Source organism: Pygocentrus nattereri, chromosome 18 (genome assembly GCF_015220715.1).
Source record: "Pygocentrus nattereri isolate fPygNat1 chromosome 18, fPygNat1.pri, whole genome shotgun sequence".
Classification (NCBI taxonomy): domain Eukaryota; kingdom Metazoa; phylum Chordata; class Actinopteri; order Characiformes; family Serrasalmidae; genus Pygocentrus; species Pygocentrus nattereri.
The window spans coordinates 20,135,109-20,153,054 of NC_051228.1; the positions used below are offsets into that span (position 1 = coordinate 20,135,109).

The 17,946-nt window shown below is 37.5% G+C and overlaps 2 protein-coding genes across 2 annotated transcripts in view; both read left to right on the forward strand.

The window, feature by feature from the left end:
- Window positions 1-10,448, forward strand: part of smarcad1b (SWI/SNF-related, matrix-associated actin-dependent regulator of chromatin, subfamily a, containing DEAD/H box 1 b) — a 34,522-nt gene extending 24,074 nt beyond the window's left edge. The window contains exons 16-23 of the mRNA XM_017711207.2: window positions 477-572; window positions 1,782-1,899; window positions 2,584-2,699; window positions 3,176-3,364; window positions 4,078-4,196; window positions 5,038-5,220; window positions 7,628-7,737; window positions 10,080-10,448. Coding sequence (XP_017566696.2) covers window positions 477-572; window positions 1,782-1,899; window positions 2,584-2,699; window positions 3,176-3,364; window positions 4,078-4,196; window positions 5,038-5,220; window positions 7,628-7,737; window positions 10,080-10,141 — 993 coding nt within the window. The 3' untranslated portion in view covers window positions 10,142-10,448. The remainder of the gene's footprint in view (window positions 1-476; window positions 573-1,781; window positions 1,900-2,583; window positions 2,700-3,175; window positions 3,365-4,077; window positions 4,197-5,037; window positions 5,221-7,627; window positions 7,738-10,079) is intronic.
- A 1,118-nt stretch (window positions 10,449-11,566) lies between these two features.
- The window catches only part of ska1 (spindle and kinetochore associated complex subunit 1), a 15,271-nt gene continuing 8,891 nt past the window's right edge, over window positions 11,567-17,946 (forward strand). The window contains exons 1-3 of the mRNA XM_017711197.2: window positions 11,567-11,681; window positions 15,101-15,192; window positions 16,861-16,985. Coding sequence (XP_017566686.1) covers window positions 15,105-15,192; window positions 16,861-16,985 — 213 coding nt within the window. The 5' untranslated portion in view covers window positions 11,567-11,681; window positions 15,101-15,104. The remainder of the gene's footprint in view (window positions 11,682-15,100; window positions 15,193-16,860; window positions 16,986-17,946) is intronic.

Sequence of the window (17,946 nt, forward strand, 5' to 3'; positions counted from 1 at the left end):
ATGAAGTTTGGAAGTCTGTAGCGTTTGACTCAGCAGAAAGTTGGCGACCTCTGCGCACTTTGCGCCTCAGCATCCGCTGACCACGCTCTGTCATTTTACGTGGCCTAACACTTTGTGGTTGAGTTGCTGTCGTTCCCAAACGCTTCCACTTCGTTATAATACCACTGACAGTTGACTGTGGAATATTTAGTAGTGAAGAAATTTCACGACTGGACTGCATAGGTGGCATCCTATCAGGGTACCATGCTGGAATTCACTGAGCTCCTGAGAGAGACCCATTCTTTCACCAATGTTTGTAGAAGCAGTCTGCATGCCTAGGTTCTTGGTTTTATACACCCATGGACATGGAAGTGATTGGAATACCTGAATTGATGATTTGGATGGGTGAGTGAGTGAATACTTTTGGAAATATAGTGTATGTCCGTACTTACATGTGTGCATATGTGTGCATGTATGTGTGTGTAAATGTCCACTAGAAATCCTCAGAGGAGCAGAGCAGCTTTGAAAGAGACCGCATCGCTCATGCTAAACTCATCATGAAACCCTTCATCCTGCGCCGTATCAAGAGTGAGGTACTGCACTGCTGCCAGCTGCATGCATACTGGATGAGAGGAAATGCATAATGCAGCTGCTTTCAGAATGTCTGTGCATGCATGTATGCGTGAAAACATGTAGTACAATATCTCTAATGCATTATTAAGCTTTGCGTGCTTATGTATGTTGGTTCATGGGTCACAGAAAGGCTGTCAGTACAGTTGGACATTGGTGTGGTTGACAAAAATATGTTTTTGGGACTGTTTTTATACTGTATACAGGAGAGAAGAATGAAAATTAAAAATGAAATGTCTGAGCCTTATTACTCTCTTCCATTTTTTGCTCAAAGTTGATTTTTGGATTAATGGATCTTATTGGTGAGTGTAAGTGACTAGTGATGCACTGAAATGAAAACATTCTTGGCTATAACTGCAATTCAGGACACACTAGTACTAACAGGAACCAAAGTAATGTAGATTGAGAGAAAAAAAATTTTTTTTACTTGCGTACATAAATTTACAACTTAATTATACTTATGATTACAGTATGTGTGCTACAGTATGTGCCACAAAGTCCGTAATATGTGCATGCACAGTGGAAAAGAAACACATTAAATCTGATATATTTTCAGTCAAAAATGTATTTTTTATAGATTATAAAATATCTAGTTTAAGTTATATAGCTTATAGACTGATAAATGTGTTACTGTAGCACTTTCTCGGTACATCTGTGGAAAAAAAATATTTGTAGAGATTACGTGGCAGCTTAGCTTTGTACATCACAAATGAGCCTTCTTTACTTTTAGTACAAGTTAGATAAAAATTAAAGCATTTCTATTGCTCCAACATTATGACATTTCCACATGGACAAGGACAGACAAAAATAGAGACACTTTTTTTTTGCTAATGACAGGATTACAATGTGGCAACAGAAAACTTGCTTGCACCTACAGAACATGCCTTAAAGTGTTTGGGCTGTGCAGTGAGCTCTTAGATAAAATAGATAAGCAATGTTGGCATTCAAAATCATGACATGTGAGATTTTAGCCTGCAAAGCTAGCACTAGCTGTGCTCTCCTTGCCATGTTTAAACATTCAGTTGTTCAGTTTATGGTTTAACATTTGTTTTGTAATGAATGGAATAAAGTTTATTTTCTGTGAAGCAGTTTCATTTTTGTGCATGATAGGTATGATAAAAAAATACTCCTTATGACTGTCATTCAGGCTCTTGCTCTTCTGTGTTCGGCAGGTCCTGAAGCAGCTTCCTGCAAAGGAAGAACAGATTGAGTTCTGCGCCATGAGTGAAAAACAGCAGCAGCTGTATGACGACCTGTTCAACAAACTAAAGAGCACCAAAACTGAAGAGAGTATGTATGAAAAGGACCATGATGGTGGTGATAATATTGGCTAAATGTATCCAGTGTGCTCAGAAAAGCACATTTTAACATTATAGCATCAACGTATCCACCATTCACATATACACCTATTTAGCCTACAGCAGCTGAAGCCCGGGCTGCAGTTTTGAATGAGACACAATCCATGGCATCCAATCAGAACAGAGCTCATTTCCATATGTATCAGTCTTAAACGCATAGTAAGGAAAACAGCCTGTTTATTTCTAAGGGATAAAGAGAGATTGGAAATGGTCATGCAAAAGGAATTTTGACTATTTATGGTGCACAAAACCACACAAATTTATAAGTGGGCCTCAGACAGGACAGTCGGTGCTTTTCTTATACATTCTTGGCACAATCAAGAGAAAAAAAGTGTTGAATGAATTTGCAAATATAATAATAGTACTTTTGAGAATAGCTTGGGAATGTCATTTTGGACAAAGAATTAGTGCAAGGTTTATTTAAAATTGGTCTAATCAATTGTAATCTTTTCTAACATTGGAGAATTCATTCAGTCGAAACGCTGCCTTCAGCTGATCATTAGTAAGCCGATAAGTAATTGTCATAGTAACAATAAACAGATCCCTTATCTACACTTTAAGCACATGGCTAGTCTCTCTGAATAAGCTAAGTTAATTGTTGTATGTCTCTGCCCAGAACGGGAACTGACCAACGTGATGATGCAGCTGAGGAAAATGGCCAATCACCCGCTGCTGCACCGGCAGTACTACACCAGCAAGCGCCTGTCTGCTATGAGCCAGCTCATGCTGAAGGTGTGGATACATACTCCCCTTATCAAGCAAATTCAGCTCAGGGTGGCAGTGAGGATGCATGTCCCCCCTCAACACTTTTTTTTTTGGAAAAACCTCAGCTCAGATTTCTTTACAGTGGTGGTGATAGGACTCAGGGGTTACCATGACTACAACAGGAATATAAAAATTTTATTTACTATCCAAAACCACCAGTGAACCTACATTAGTCTTCTGAACTTAATAAGGAATGTTGATGATGGTAAAATAATGATAAATCTGGGGGTTTTTTGAGGACTGTTTTGCATCTGTCCGTCTCTTAGCACCAGTGAAAAAATAAAGAGGCGAACTTCAGACGATAAACATACATATGGGGTGAGGGGAGGGGGAATTTTGTAAATTTGATTATATGCTGAGCTTTAAGAGTAAGCATTGCATGCTCTGTCTGTTACAGTAAGTAGGTACTGGGGAGTTTTGAATATTGCTCTGTTGTCGTGCAGGAGCCCAGTCACCGTGAATCAGACCCGGCTCTGATAAAGGAGGACATGGCAGTGATGTCAGACTTTGAGCTTCATCGGCTGTGCCAGCAGTACTCGGCGTTGCATGAGCACCAGCTGGACACTGACTTGCTTCTGGACTCAGGGAAGCTCCGTCTCCTCACACAGATTCTGAGAGACCTCAAAGAGCAGGTGGGAAGTGTTTAGCACAACAGTTTGTGTTTAGAAATTAGCATTCTTCATATGCTTTGTCCTCAGGGCATTGATCCTTGGTGCCATATATTAGCATTAACATTAAAATTAATTGCCATATTGTTGCTGCCCAAAGAAAAACAAGTGTCTTCAAAATAGCAACTTTACAGGAGAAGGCAAAAACACTCCTGAAAAACACTCCCTAAAAACACTTACCTTTTAATATAAGTTAATATAAAGAGGTTTTGTTCCAAGTGATTTTAGAGCATTTCTAGTGATCCATTGATTATGAAATTTTCATACAGCATAAAGAACAGCTGGTGTGTTAAAATGATGTAGAAAAATACAAATCGATAAAGTAATTAATTAAAGTACAAGCCTAAAGTGACCAACTTGTCTGTTTAGCTATTATAGACTGCTTTTTCTAGCAGTCAAAACCTACCCAAGTTGACAGATACAGCTTATATAAACAAATATTACTCACTACTTGTGACTGGCCCATTCATGGATTTGAGGAATTTCATGTCCTTATTCCTGGGAAGCATTATTATACTTAATCATCAGTTGTGGATACTGGTGTTCTAACTGAATATTTGTGCATGGTTTGTGAGAATCCGCATGTTAGGGTGCCATCTGTATGTCAGAAGACAGAAAGATTACCATTGGTTGATACATTCATAAGTTGACTCACCATGTCTTTGTGTCTCGCTCAGGGTGACCGAGTGGTCCTTTTCAGCCAGTTTACCATGATGCTGGACATCTTGGAGGTGCTGCTCAGACACCATAAGCACAGATACATTCGGTTGGATGGCTCTACGCCCATGAGTGACAGGTGGGCTATTTGAGGAGCCAAGGCGTACAGCATAACCAGAGTGACTCTTAATGAAGGCTAGAATACAAGCAATAGTGATGCAAGTACACTCATTTTATTAGGTCCATCTTGCTGCACGGTTTATCAAAGTTCATCACTTGACAGTATCTGACCACAGGACTGCTGTTGTCCAGATATTATTCTCAGCACAGCATCAGCACTGACAGCACTGACTGGTCTTCCAAAAATAATATCCAGCTAAAGGCAGCTCTGTGGTCAGAAACCACAGGCTGTGGTCAGAGTCCACTGATGAAGGACTACAGGATGGCACAGAGGGGGCATCAAAAGATGGGCTACAGTTTTCTTTTATTGACTGGGTTAAGGGGTTAAAGGAATAATTTAATGAGAAAAATTACAGTCAAGACATGATTGATATCTAAACTTTGCTTCTTTAGTTTAGAACTGGAGCTACGAAGCTAATGTCATAGAACTAAAGATTTTTGGTGGCATAGAATTCTATTATTTTTTAACTGTCTAGCAGTTAAAACATCAGACACCAAACCTGTCTTGGCTACTGACTACTTTTGGGGTAAGTTGGGCATGTAGGATTTTTGCTGAACCATTCCTTTAATGCAGGGAAAATATTAATACATTTTAATGTGTATATCAAAATATATCACATCAACCCTTTGTTCACTTAATTTTGGCAACATTTGATGTAATATATTTTATTCTTGTGTAAATGAATGTCATGTCAAACAGTACAGTACAGTAGTGTAGCAGTGTATGAGACCTGTTTCATTATCATGTAGAACACTGAATATAGAGACTCACTCCATGGCACTTTTTTTTTTCCCCACAGAATTGGTCTGATTGATCAGTTCAACACGGATCAAGACATCTTTGTATTTCTGCTGTCTACCAGGGCTGGGGGACTGGGCATCAACCTGACCTCTGCTAATGTGGTCATCCTTCATGATATAGATTGCAACCCTTATAATGACAAACAGGCAGAGGACCGCTGCCACCGCGTTGGCCAAACCAGGTCAGACAGAAAGCTCGTTATCAGACAGTTACAGGAATGCTTAAGCTGGAAATGCTAACGTGGCTAACATTGACTGCTATTGAGGACTACTTTGCATAGTGTTGCTGTCATTAGAAAACCTCATATCTCGTATTCATAATACATGATAAATGCACTTAGAACCTTTAAGCAATGTTTTATAAATTTAATAAACTTCATAAAGGTTTAATAATGGACTGTAATAAATTATTTAGTGACTTAAACATGTAGCAGCACAACTGTCACTAATGGATAATGGAGTAATGACCTGTGCATAATTATAAACCACCTAAAATACACATTAACAGTCATAACATTATAAATATTTATAATGCCTTCAAATAAAATGACTGACATTTTATGTTATTCTTTGCTGTGAATAAATATGAAGGTACTTTAAACTTTTTGATGTTCATTCCAAACTATTACAAAAGCACAGACATGTTATTGCAATTTATTTCAAAATTCAGAAAAAGAATCCACCCCAAAGACATTTTTCAAAAGTTTTTCCCACCTTCAAGATCATCAGAAGGGAGGCGTTTGTAGTCTTTAAGTCATAAAATGTAGTGCTGCTCTGCTATAGGATGCAAATCAGCATGTTGATGGTTAAATTTTGCATTTTGCCCAGAGTGTCCCTTTAATATCTCCTAACAGGGACCTTTATATATATATATATATATATATATATATATATACACTACCGTTCAAAAGTTTGGGGTCACCCAAACAATTTTGTGTTTTCCATGAAAAGTCACACTTATTCACCACCATACGTTGTGAAATGAATAGAAAATAGAGTCAAGACATTGACAAGGTTAGAAATAATGATTTGTATTTGAAATAACATTGTTTTTACATCAAACTTTGCTTTCGTCAAAGAATCCTCCATTTGCAGCAATTACAGCATTGCACACCTTTGGCATTCTAGCTGTTAATTTGTTGAGGTAAGCTGGAGAAATTGCACCCCACGCTTCTAGAAGCAGCTCCCACAAGTTGGATTGGTTGGATGGGCACTTCTGGCGTACCATACGGTCAAGCTGCTCCCACAACAGCTCAATGGGGTTCAGATCTGGTGACTGCGCTGGCCACTCCATTACCGATAGAATACCAGCTGCCTGCTTCTGCTGTAAATAGTTCTTGCACAATTTGGAGGTGTGTTTAGGGTCATTGTCCTGTTGTAGGATGAAATTGGCTCCAATCAAGCGCTGTCCACTGGGTATGGCATGGCGTTGCAAAATGGAGTGATAGCCTTCCTTATTCAGAATCCCTTTGACCTTGTACAAATCTCCCACCTTACCAGCACCAAAGCAACCCCAGACCATCACATTACCTCCACCATGCTTAACAGATGGCGTCAGGCATTCTTCCAGCATCTTTTCATTTGTTCTGCGTCTCACAAACGTTCTTCTTTGTGATCCAAACACCTCAAACTTGGATTCATCCGTCCACAACACTTTTTTCCAGTCTTCCTCTGTCCAATGTCTGTGTTCTTTTGCCCATCTTAATCTTTTTCTTTTATTGGCCAGTCTCAGATATGGCTTTTTCTTTGCCACTCTGCCCTGAAGCCCAAAATCCCGCAGCTGCCTCTTCACTGTAGATGTTGACACTGGTGTTTTGCGGGTACTATTTAATGAAGAAGCCAGTTGGGGACCTGTGAGGCGTCTGTTTCTCAGACTAGAGACTCTAATGTGCTTATCTTCTTGCTTAGTTGTGCAACGCGGCCTCCCACTTCTTTTTCTACTCTGGTTAGAGCCTGTTTGTGCTGTCCTCTGAAGGGAGTAGTACACACCGTTGTAGGAAATCTTCAATTTCTTAGCAATTTCTCGCATGGAATAGCCTTCATTTCTAAGAACAAGAATAGACTGTCGAGTTTCAGATGAAAGTTCTCTTTTTCTGGCCATTTTGAGCGTTTAATTGACCCCACAAATGTGATGCTCCAGAAACTCAATCTGCTCAAAGGAAGGTCAGTTTGAGCTAGACTGTTTTCAGATGTGTGAACATGATTGCACAAGGGTTTTCTAATCATCAATTAGCCTTCTGAGCCAATGAGCAAACACATTGTACCATTAGAACACTGGAGTGATAGTTGCTGGAAATGGGCCTCTATACACCTATGTAGATATTGCACCAAAAACCAGACATTTGCAGCTAGAATAGTCATTTACCACATTAGCAATGTATAAAGTGTATTTGTTTAAAGTTAGGACTAGTTTAAAGTTATCTTCATTGAAAAGTACAGTGCTTTTCCTTCAAAAATAAGGACATTTCAATGTGACCCCAAACTTTTGAACGGTAGTGTGTGTATATATATATTAATATATAAAATCTGTTGGATAGACAGTATTTTTGTTTGTACCCTCTGTATCTGAATGTTTTTGTCCTGCTGCAGGACCGTTAAAGTGATCAGACTGATAAGCAAGGACACCATAGAGGACGCCATGCTCCGCATCGGCCAGAGGAAGCTCAAACTAGAGCAGGACATGACTGCCGCTGAGGAGGGTGAGCTCATTTTAGGTGCACACATTCAAATGTCATTGCAGTGATGATCATTAACCAGTCCTGTGAGATCTCATTCATTTTTAAGGGTTATTGTAGAATTCTCTGTTCTTTAATAGACCATGTAGAGGCTGTGTCGTTGTCCTGTAGTCGGATTGTAAGGTGGATTAATCAATGAGAAAAACAAATAGGGTTGTCCAAAAATCACTATTTCAAAATGTTTCAAAGGTACATTTTTTACTGTGTGCACGTTCCCCTAAAATGTCACTGGATCCTCTGATTACAGAGGAATCAAAATACAAAATACTGCAGTATATGCAAGCTAACACTGCTGTGCACTGACGTCATAAGACTGACTGTGTTTACATGTAAAGATTTCAGCCAATTTGTTTGAGTTCATTCAGACTAGATTAAGACTGATGTGTTTGTCTGCTCACTCTACTCAGCAATCTAATGGAAAATCTCTGTTAACATGCACACTACAAGTAATCCGAGTGGACAACGCATAGTTCAAAGCATAAACTTCATGTCCTCTGCAGACTAGTTTCTTTTCATGTTGAAGGTTATAAACTTTCGCTATGACACGAATGAACATGTGCAGAACGTGCTCAAACTCTCCGATTGGGAATGTAATCAGATACAGGTGTTCACACAGTTATTATTCTTCTTTTATGTTCAATCAGATAGAAATCATCTTCAGTCAGACTAGTCTATTCCGATTGAGCTATTAGTCGGATTATTAACGGATTATCAGGCTGCATGTAAACGTGGCTACTGGCCTCAAAAAGATGCCCCACACAACCCAGCATGCTTTGTCCAGTATGGTAGTTTAGAAGCTTTGGCAGTTTTAGGCTGCATAATTCAGACCTCATAATTCAGGGGACTGAGTATTATTCATTGGAAGAAATGCTAATTTGTTATGGAATGTTCGTTTAACAGTGGTGAATTTTGGACACTGTCATTCTTTATTTCCCATAGAGACAAAAAGACTTAGGCCTGGAACTCCTTATTTGGGCATGACCCTGATTATGAAATTATGCACAATCTCAGTGGTCTATAGACCCATAAAACCTACAAACCAGGAGATTACACCAGAAAGAAAATACAATATGATAAAATTCTGCAATACATGTAGTTTGATAGTGGTTGAAGATTATTCCATTAGCTGCACAGTGTTTTAATAACTTGGTGCATTAATATAGAATTCAGTTGACACGTGCAGTTATGTGTATATGTTGTGTATTTTACATCGGTTTTGAATGTGGCTCAGCCAATTAGATTTTAGAATCAGAACTGTCTATTTTTTAAAGTGATGAACATTCATTAGCTACATTTCCACTGAAAAATAATTTTTACAAATAAAGTTGTAGCGCTTTAAATAGTTTGTCATTGTTGGATATTGAAATGTAAATTGCTAGTGTTGATGAAAATTTTGTGGATAAATTGTCTACATTTCTTACAGAGAGAGATGATCAGAAAAAAATACAAAAAGAGCTCTAACAGCTCTGTAGGCCGTCTTATAGTAAAAGGTTTACCAGGTGCAACATACACAAGTTTAGAAATAAAAACATGGCAAATACACCTACACTTGAATACTTATGTACTTGAATGCTTTTTTAGCAGGAAATCATGTAAACCATTTTTCTAGTCAGTGAAGCATTTTAAAATCAGTTTGTTAAAAAGAAACTTTGAAACAATTGAAAAGTAGCTAAGTGATGTCCAGAAATGACTACAGCCTTTCTAAATGAAAGTAGATACTGTTATTTCAGTGGTTCTCACATAATAAAATGCTAAAACAGTAAAAAAAAATAAAGCGAACTGAATTTCCTTATGAGTAGTTTAGACTGAAGTCAGGGAGGCAGGCTGTGACCTGCCTGAAATGAGAGGGGGAAATGAGAGGTTTTTCTTAGTAAGCCAGAACTTACACTTGTATGCAAAAGTTATAACACCCCTGGTCAAATGACATATTTTGTTGATCTTTAGATGTATATAAGTTAACACATCCTCCACAGAGAACACTCTTAAATGTCCAGTAAAATGTCATATTTTGGTGCACACTTTCTAAATAAAACATAGAATACATAATGTGCTATACATTTTGCACAGGCCACCCCCACCAAGTATGTTAAATTCAGCAAATAAACAGTAGTTGTGCATTAAAATGTGCAGATGTGTTTTCTGTAGAGGATATAATCAGTTATTTACTCTTAGAAAATGAACAGAACATGTCATTTGATCATAAATACAGCTTTGTACTATGTGTTAAGTCAGTACTGTAGAAGTAACTATGCTTCTAAAGTAGCGTCTAAAAATGTGCTTCTGAGTAATAATCTGCACTCTTTCAGGAGATGTAGACACCATTCCCGAAGATATGGCCTCCCTCCTGAAGGCCTCTCTGGGCCTCTGAGAAGCTGACCAGCACTGGGACCAATGTTTATTACATTCTTGAGATTAGTTTGTTAAAATATGAGTGAAATACTGTAGCCATCTGACCCTGACTGACTTTATTAAATGGTGCGATGATAAATGAAGGTTCACATATCCGTTTTTATCTCTGAAAACTTCTCCGGAACATTCTTTTGAAGGTGCAGCCAGATGTTTGTTTACATTTTGAATGTACTTGAGTACTGTTTCTGTTCACATAAATCTTGTATTGTTTTTATTTGTGATGTGGGCAAAATTAGCCAAAGTTTTAAATAAAAAAGTAAAACAATGGTATAAAGCTTTTTTGTACATACAGTCATGTGCAACAGTTTGGGTGCCCCTGATCAAATGATGTTTGTTGTTGATTTTGTGTAAATAAGTGAACACATCCTCTACAGAGAACATCCTCCTGCACATTTTAATATACAGTTTATTAGCTGAATTTAACATACTGGTGAAAAAAATCTAACAAAATGTGACCTGTGCAAAAGTTATGGTGCAATTTATATTATATTTTATGATTTTTTTTTAATATGTTGAACTCAATTTGAGAACTCAATGTGGCAAATGCCACATCTAAAAATGTGCTTAAATTTGCTATATGAAAGGGTTCTTTTATTGTTACAAGCTTGACATCTTAACAATAGAAGAACCCTTTTTAAAAAGGTTCTATATAGAACCATCTACAGCACATTCTCCATCAATGTAAAGAACCTATTTATGATGCAAAGAACGCTTTACTCGTGCAAGTGGTTTTCTAAAGAACCCTTAAAGAACCATGTTTTTAAAGAGTGACTAGGTCATATTTAATAATATATATATATAATCAGAGTCACAGAATATGCACATTTGTGGTTCATCCTTTTTTTAAAATAGTTTCTGTTCTTGACTTTTTTTCTTAACTAAATATTTGCACATACATCAACATCACACTCCCCTGTTACAGGTTCAGATTAAAGGGTGTATCATATAACTCCAAATAAAATACAGCCAGGGCAGGGACAGAAAAACAAATGAAAACAGTAAACAGAAACAATAAAATAAACCAACACTGAGAAACATCACAAAAGAAAGTAAAAAAGATAATGAGATATTATGGTGATAGAGGTACATAAAGATATTTAATACTTTAAACCTTTGACAATAATAGGGGTCTTCCCTTTTGTATCTACACCTATTTATACTTTGCCAAAAAAGTGTTAAATTCCATAAATTCATTTTGAAATTCCTTTCCATAATTTGTAAAGTCTAGTAAAACATTTTCTAAATAAGGTTTAAATTCACTGTAAATTAAGTCCAAGGTAAAGCCAGAGAACTCGCACTGGTGAAGATACAAGATCTCACGTACAGGCAAAACTCACCGTGACGCAAACGCGTACAGCCAATCACAGACCGCCAATCGTTCAAACACCGGCGCGGCAAAGAAGAGTCTGGACTGGTTTATAAAATAAAAATAAATGTTACTTCAATAAACTTTCTCTGCTGAATATTTCACACACTGACAAGCAGCCATCGTTAATCACGTAAGTGTTTTTAGTCATTGTGAAAACTTAAGAAACCTTATGTGTTTTACCAGCTAATCCTGCCTCGACTTTCTGAAATGAAGTGTTTACAGTTGGCGACTGCTAACTTAGCCTAACTTGGCTAACGCAAACTCCGTTAGCTTAGCCTCCTTTTCTGAGAGGCTCGGTCTCGATACGGCACAGATTTACGCTTTTGCTGTGAACTAAAGCCATTTAAGATATTCACATTTTATTAAAATGTTTTCATAACGCCAAAACAGGCGCGTTTCACGAGGCTGAAGTCTGCTTCCTATTCGCCAGCTTCAGTCTCGTCCACATTTCGCAGTTTATGAAGGTGGGCGGTTCAGGACTTCGAGTCCATTCGCTTTGGACGAGTTTAGTTCAGTCAGAGAAAACTTGGCTACTGTGTAGCGAGTATTTGTATGATTCTCATTATTATTGTACCATATATATCGAGCATTACGACATGTGTAAGCTGAATATAGGAACCAGGCCTGTGTCCTTCAGTTAAAGGGACCCAAGGAGCTTAACGTTACTCTGACGGGACCGCGCGAGCTCCGTTTTAAGGAGTTCTGATTTCAGATATTTATCACAACATTTTGACACCTCCAAGAACTTAAATGGGCACTCCGGACAAAATGATAAATGGAGCAATTGCTACATCTTTTGTAAACATGACTGCTTGGCTCCTACACTACCAAAGGATGGTTCTGTAGAGAAGGCAGTGGTTCCGTTTAGAACAATGATTTATAAATAGAACTATTTCAAACTTAAATGGTTCCTAGCATGGTAACATTGGTTAATCAGATTGATGGAGAATGCTTTGTGTATGGTTCTATATAGAACCTTTTCAAAAAGGGTTGTTACAAGCTTGGCGTTGTAACAACAACAGAACCCTTTTGGTGTTGTATGGAACCATTTTCAAAAGGTTTCTATATAGAACTGCATGCAACAAATTCTCCATCAGTCTGACGAACCATTTCACAAAAGTGAAATGGTTTTATATAGATTTCATGGTTTTACATAGAACTACGCACATGTTCTCAAAGCCGCTTATCCTTCTGGGTCACGGGGGAAGCTGGAGCCTATCCCAGTATTCATTGGGCAGAAGGCAGGAATCACCCTGGACAGGTCCCCTACATCACATTACAGACACATAGACATATAAAATCACACTCACACTAGGGGCAGTTTTCTTGCTGTGAGGCTAAGAAATAGAACTGTTACATTAATTATATTAATTATGGAACCCTTGAGCTACCATATTTTTTTCAATGTGTGCAGTAGTGTTTTGTAGTTTTAAGGCCGTTTTTTTATTACAACACTAGAACAACCAACCCCCCCCCCCCCCCCCCCCCCCCCATGACATATGGGGACCTCACTAATGCTCCTTTGACTATAAGCAGCCGAATCCTCACAGCAATTCTCCAATATGTAGTGTAAAGCCTTTGCGGAGGAGTAGTGGCAAAGGAAGACAAACTCACTATCCACCCTAGGTTTCAGGAAACACTGCACGAGTAGGTACCTACAGACATTTAGACATGAGCACCATTTTCCTGGACCCAGATTAAGCTTAAGCCTAGACTGAAAAGAGTTTCCAGTGGTGATTTACCATTAGCACTAGAGGTGAGCAACATGGCAAAAATATATCATGATACTTCAAGAAATTTCCTGATAAATGATCTTTATATATTTTCAGACATCAGTTGGAACTCAGGTAAAAGAACCACTAGTGCTATGTTTTAAAAAGATATGATAAACACTATGAATACTGTGGTTATTCAATATTTTGCCTACTGTGTTGCTATAAATCCAGTTAAACAGGAATCATTTTGCTGTCTTTATAATGACATGCAGTTGATCAGTGTTCTGCAAGTGCTGACAATATAAACAATATGTTCAGAAAAGCATAATATATTATTTTGTCACATAATTTATCACAATATTGAGACATATTGTCATATTGGCCAGCTGTAATTAGAACTGCAAGTTAGTCAAAGCCTAAGCTTAAATCCTTGTCTTGGAAACCAGCCCATTGTGTAATAAGCTAAGGCAACATTTGACAAGAGAATGTTTACTGAGAAACTAATTTTCACTAAATGCATGTCTGTAATAACCCCACATATTTAGTATCTTATGTTTTAGATGTCCATTCTCCCTGAACACACTCCAACTAGTGTTGGGCAGTTGGTTGAAGCATCAGTGATGCTGGCAGTGATGTTTTATTGAGATGTTTTCTGTCCTATTCTAGCACTTGTCCCTTAGCGCTGCCATTCATTAATAAAAAATTGTCCCCAAAACAACTCAGAACTAGCTTTGAACTCATTTGTTTCCTCCCACAGTGTTTAAAGTTTTCTTCTCTGTTAGAGAAAGTGTACAAGAGATCTGTCATTGTAGAATGTTTGCACTATGGAAAAGCTCATTCTTGGCCTTTTTGTACAGCACTTTGTAAGCCTGCGTTATAAAGTAACAAACGGAAGACTTGCTCATGGATATTAAATCACTTATCTATGACGGATTGCATCTGGTCACTGTCATTCAAGTATAAACCAGCGTATGGTTCTTTCATTTGATGAGTAATCTGCTTATTATTTTGATCTGTGTATTATTCTACTTAAAGCGAAATTCCACAGACCTTTCGAAAATCGTCATTCAGATCTGTGAACTGGTAGAGACTCTGATTTCCTTACAGTGGTGGTGAGGGGAACCAGGTGTCACCATGACTACAACACAAATATGGCCATTTTAATTACTGTCTAAAACCACCAGTGAACCTACTTGCGTCTCCTTAGTTTTTATATGGAATGTTGATGATGGTAGAGTAATGGAACATCTAAGTGAATGTTTTCTTTGGAACTTTTTCCCTTCACAACGTCCACCATGAATATATTTTTTAAAAACTCAGTTGAGACCAGAACTTCTCAAATCTACTGTAAAGCAGTGTCTCACTCATCAAGCAGTGTATTCATAACCATTTTATGTAATACAAGGGAGCTTTCAGAGGCATTAAACTCATCATACATCCTGTTCTCATGTCTTTGTTTACATTTAATTATGCAGCAGTTTCAAAAATGATGGAATAACTGAATAAAAGCAAACCATGCAGTCTTTCAAGGACATCAGAATGCTTCCTAGGAAAAAAGATAAACAGGAACAAGTGGAAAAAAGTCTGGGTGGCAAAAACACAAAATTAGGCTCTGTTTCATTCAGCATAATATGCATATTGTCAATACAGTTGTAATTTATCATCACCAGTTCATTAAGAAGTTGCATGTCTTTTTAAATCAACTAATAATGATCAACTAGATGCTGAGTATTGGTATTAGTAGTTATGTAAGCTTTTCACATTGTGTGCCATTTAAGATTTGTAAAGGCTATTTTTTATATGTTATTGCCTGAGCTTTTAACCTGCTTTTCAGAAATATGAGTCACTGTGAGCTGGAAGAGGTGACGAAGCACATCGATGACAAGATTTCATTCGTCAAGAGGCTTTTAGAGCTGCGTGCAGTCGGTATGATATTTCACTAATTTATTTATTTTGTTTATTTAAAAGGACACTCCAGCTAGACTAGTAAAAACTCCATCTAGTGATGTACACTATATGTTCAAAAGTGTGTGGACACCCTTCTAATAAGTGAATTCAGCTCCTTTAATATGCACCCATTGCTGGCAGTTGCTCAGTTCTAAAATCTCCATTGAAAAGCATTGAGTAGAGTGGAGTTCTCTGGAGCTTTTGGATGATATGGATTGATTCAGAACTGACCACCCTACATCAGTACCTGATCTCACTAATGCTTAATCAAATTCTCACAGCAAAGTTCTAGCATCTATGGTAAAGCCTTCCTGGAAGAGTAGAGGCGTTTACTGCAGCAGAGAGTGATAAACTCACTATCAGTACTCTTCATTTCAGCAGAAACGCTGAGTGAGCACATGTACACAATCCATATGACTAGGCCTGGACAATGTGACAATATTTAGTGTCATGTGTTAAAAATGCGTTAAAAAAGCGTCATGTATATGTTGCAATATGCTTTTCTGAGCATATTGTGGATATTGTTTGTACTGAAAAATAATTTCCCAACTGCATGTTTGACAAAAAAAAAAACAGCATAATTAATGCTGGTTAATTGAATTTAGTGTAGCACAGAGTGTAAATGTTGAATACAAGTATTTGGATTGATAATATTTTTAAAATGTGGCATTAGTTAGTCTGTTCTAATGTAACAGATATCAGAAAAAATAAATGTTGTGACACATCATGTATTGTAAAAAAAAAAATGTTGCTGTATCCCCCACATTTACTTTGATAGTGTGTTTCTAGAGAGTGGGAAGAACCTTTGAAAACTGCTCCTTCTTTGAGGTGAAGTTCATGCTTGTATGCTGATGTTGTTTAGGGTTTTCTCTGCTATCTGGTGAAAGCAGAAGGCAGCCAGATAACTAACGTTACTGCTACAAAGCTAAAAAAACAAACAAACACACACACACATTTCATACCGCCCATCCTCAAAACTCCACCTCAAAGCAGTTGTTGTTTTTATTTTTCAGAAGTTCATCTTACCTTCAAGATACATCATCACAAGGGGGTTTTCCCCATGTAGCCATGGCTATGTATGAAACTGAAAAATTACATTTAAAAATAAAACATTGAAAAGGTAAAGGAAGAAACAACAGCAAGATCTTAGTATATGTATGTCTTCTTCATTCTTGTTGTAAAATCTCTGGTGGCTCCTCATGAAGCTGCTCCAATAATATTAAGGAGTGTGTAAAGCTGTGTCAGTACAAAGGGGACACATTTCTAAAAGAACCTAAAATAGAAGATTTGTTTTTGACCCACATAACTCCGTAAATGTTATTTCATAGTTTTGTCACATGACTTCACTGTTATTTAAAATAAATTATGATAACAAACTGAGGCGACCCCTTTAATCAGAAGGTTCAAAATTGTTATTGGTTCTATATGTTGTTGTTTGATTGATAATAATTGAATCAATAGAAAAGGCTCAGAATTACTAACAGATTATATTAAGGTTGTCCTCTTACATTAATTTACGTCATTTTTTTTTCTTTCTCTTGCAAAGTTACAATTTGTTTTGACAGTATGATTAAGGTGTTTTTTGTGATAGATTTCACAAATTTTACATTACTGCATGGTTACTAATGCCTTTTCTTATTTTCCCAGCAAAAGATCCAGACAAGCGGACGTTTCTAGTCAAAATTGAGCAGGACGTCAATGCTATCAATGGCCTCCTGGATCGGTTTGAGAGATATGTAGCTCAGCAGAGAGACCTGCTAAAGCATCTGAAGGTTTGGTACTATACCTCCTATGTTGCCAGTATTTCACAGTCCTGGTCCTGGAGTTTCTCTGCCTTGCATGACCCAGTTCATCTCAGGAACCTGTTCAGTGGTGCTCTAGGACCAGCATTGACGACCACAGCTGTATGCAGTATTCTACTGTACAAAGTCAACTGAGGCAGTCTGTGATTTGTTAAATAACACAAAAAAGTAAAAAGACCTAGAAAACTCCACATCTTTAGACATGACTTGTATTTGCATAATTATTAAACTAAATGAACTAAATATTTTCACAGTAATTACCCCTGGATTTTGGTCACAGAATGCACAAGACTTTTCATGTTAATCACTTAAACTTTCTCCCAGGAAGATGCTGGCAGTGTACGCTGCAGAGTTTGGCTCCTGAGGTTGTCACCTTTTTTGCTGCTCATGAGTTTTCATGTCTGAATTTAATACCTAAAGACTGGGTTATTGTGAATATTAAACTAATTCAAAATAGTCTACAAAATACAAATATCTATCATGGGAGACTGTAGGATGTCAAAGCTGATGAAGCTGAGCATACTAAATCAAAGCATGTATTCATGTTTTATATTCAACCAATCTGTTGAAACAAATAGACACAAATATATCCTATATTTGCCAATGTTCATTTTCCCCTTTGTTAAGGTTTTGCAAAGCTATCTCAGTTCTCTGTTCTAGCGGTTGTGTCAAAGCAATTACTAAATCACCTAAATCAACCAGCATATTTATACCTTAAGAACATTAACAAGATCAGAGATGATCTGACTGCAGCAGAACTGGAAGAACTCATTCACACCTTTATTTTTGGCAGGGTTGATTACTGTAATGGTCCTAACTGGACTCCCAAAAAAGACAATCAAACAGCTTCAGATGATTCAAAATGCAGCTGCCAGAGTTTCTCTAGGAGTAAAAGAAGAGAAGATATCATTCCATCCTTAAATGTTTACAC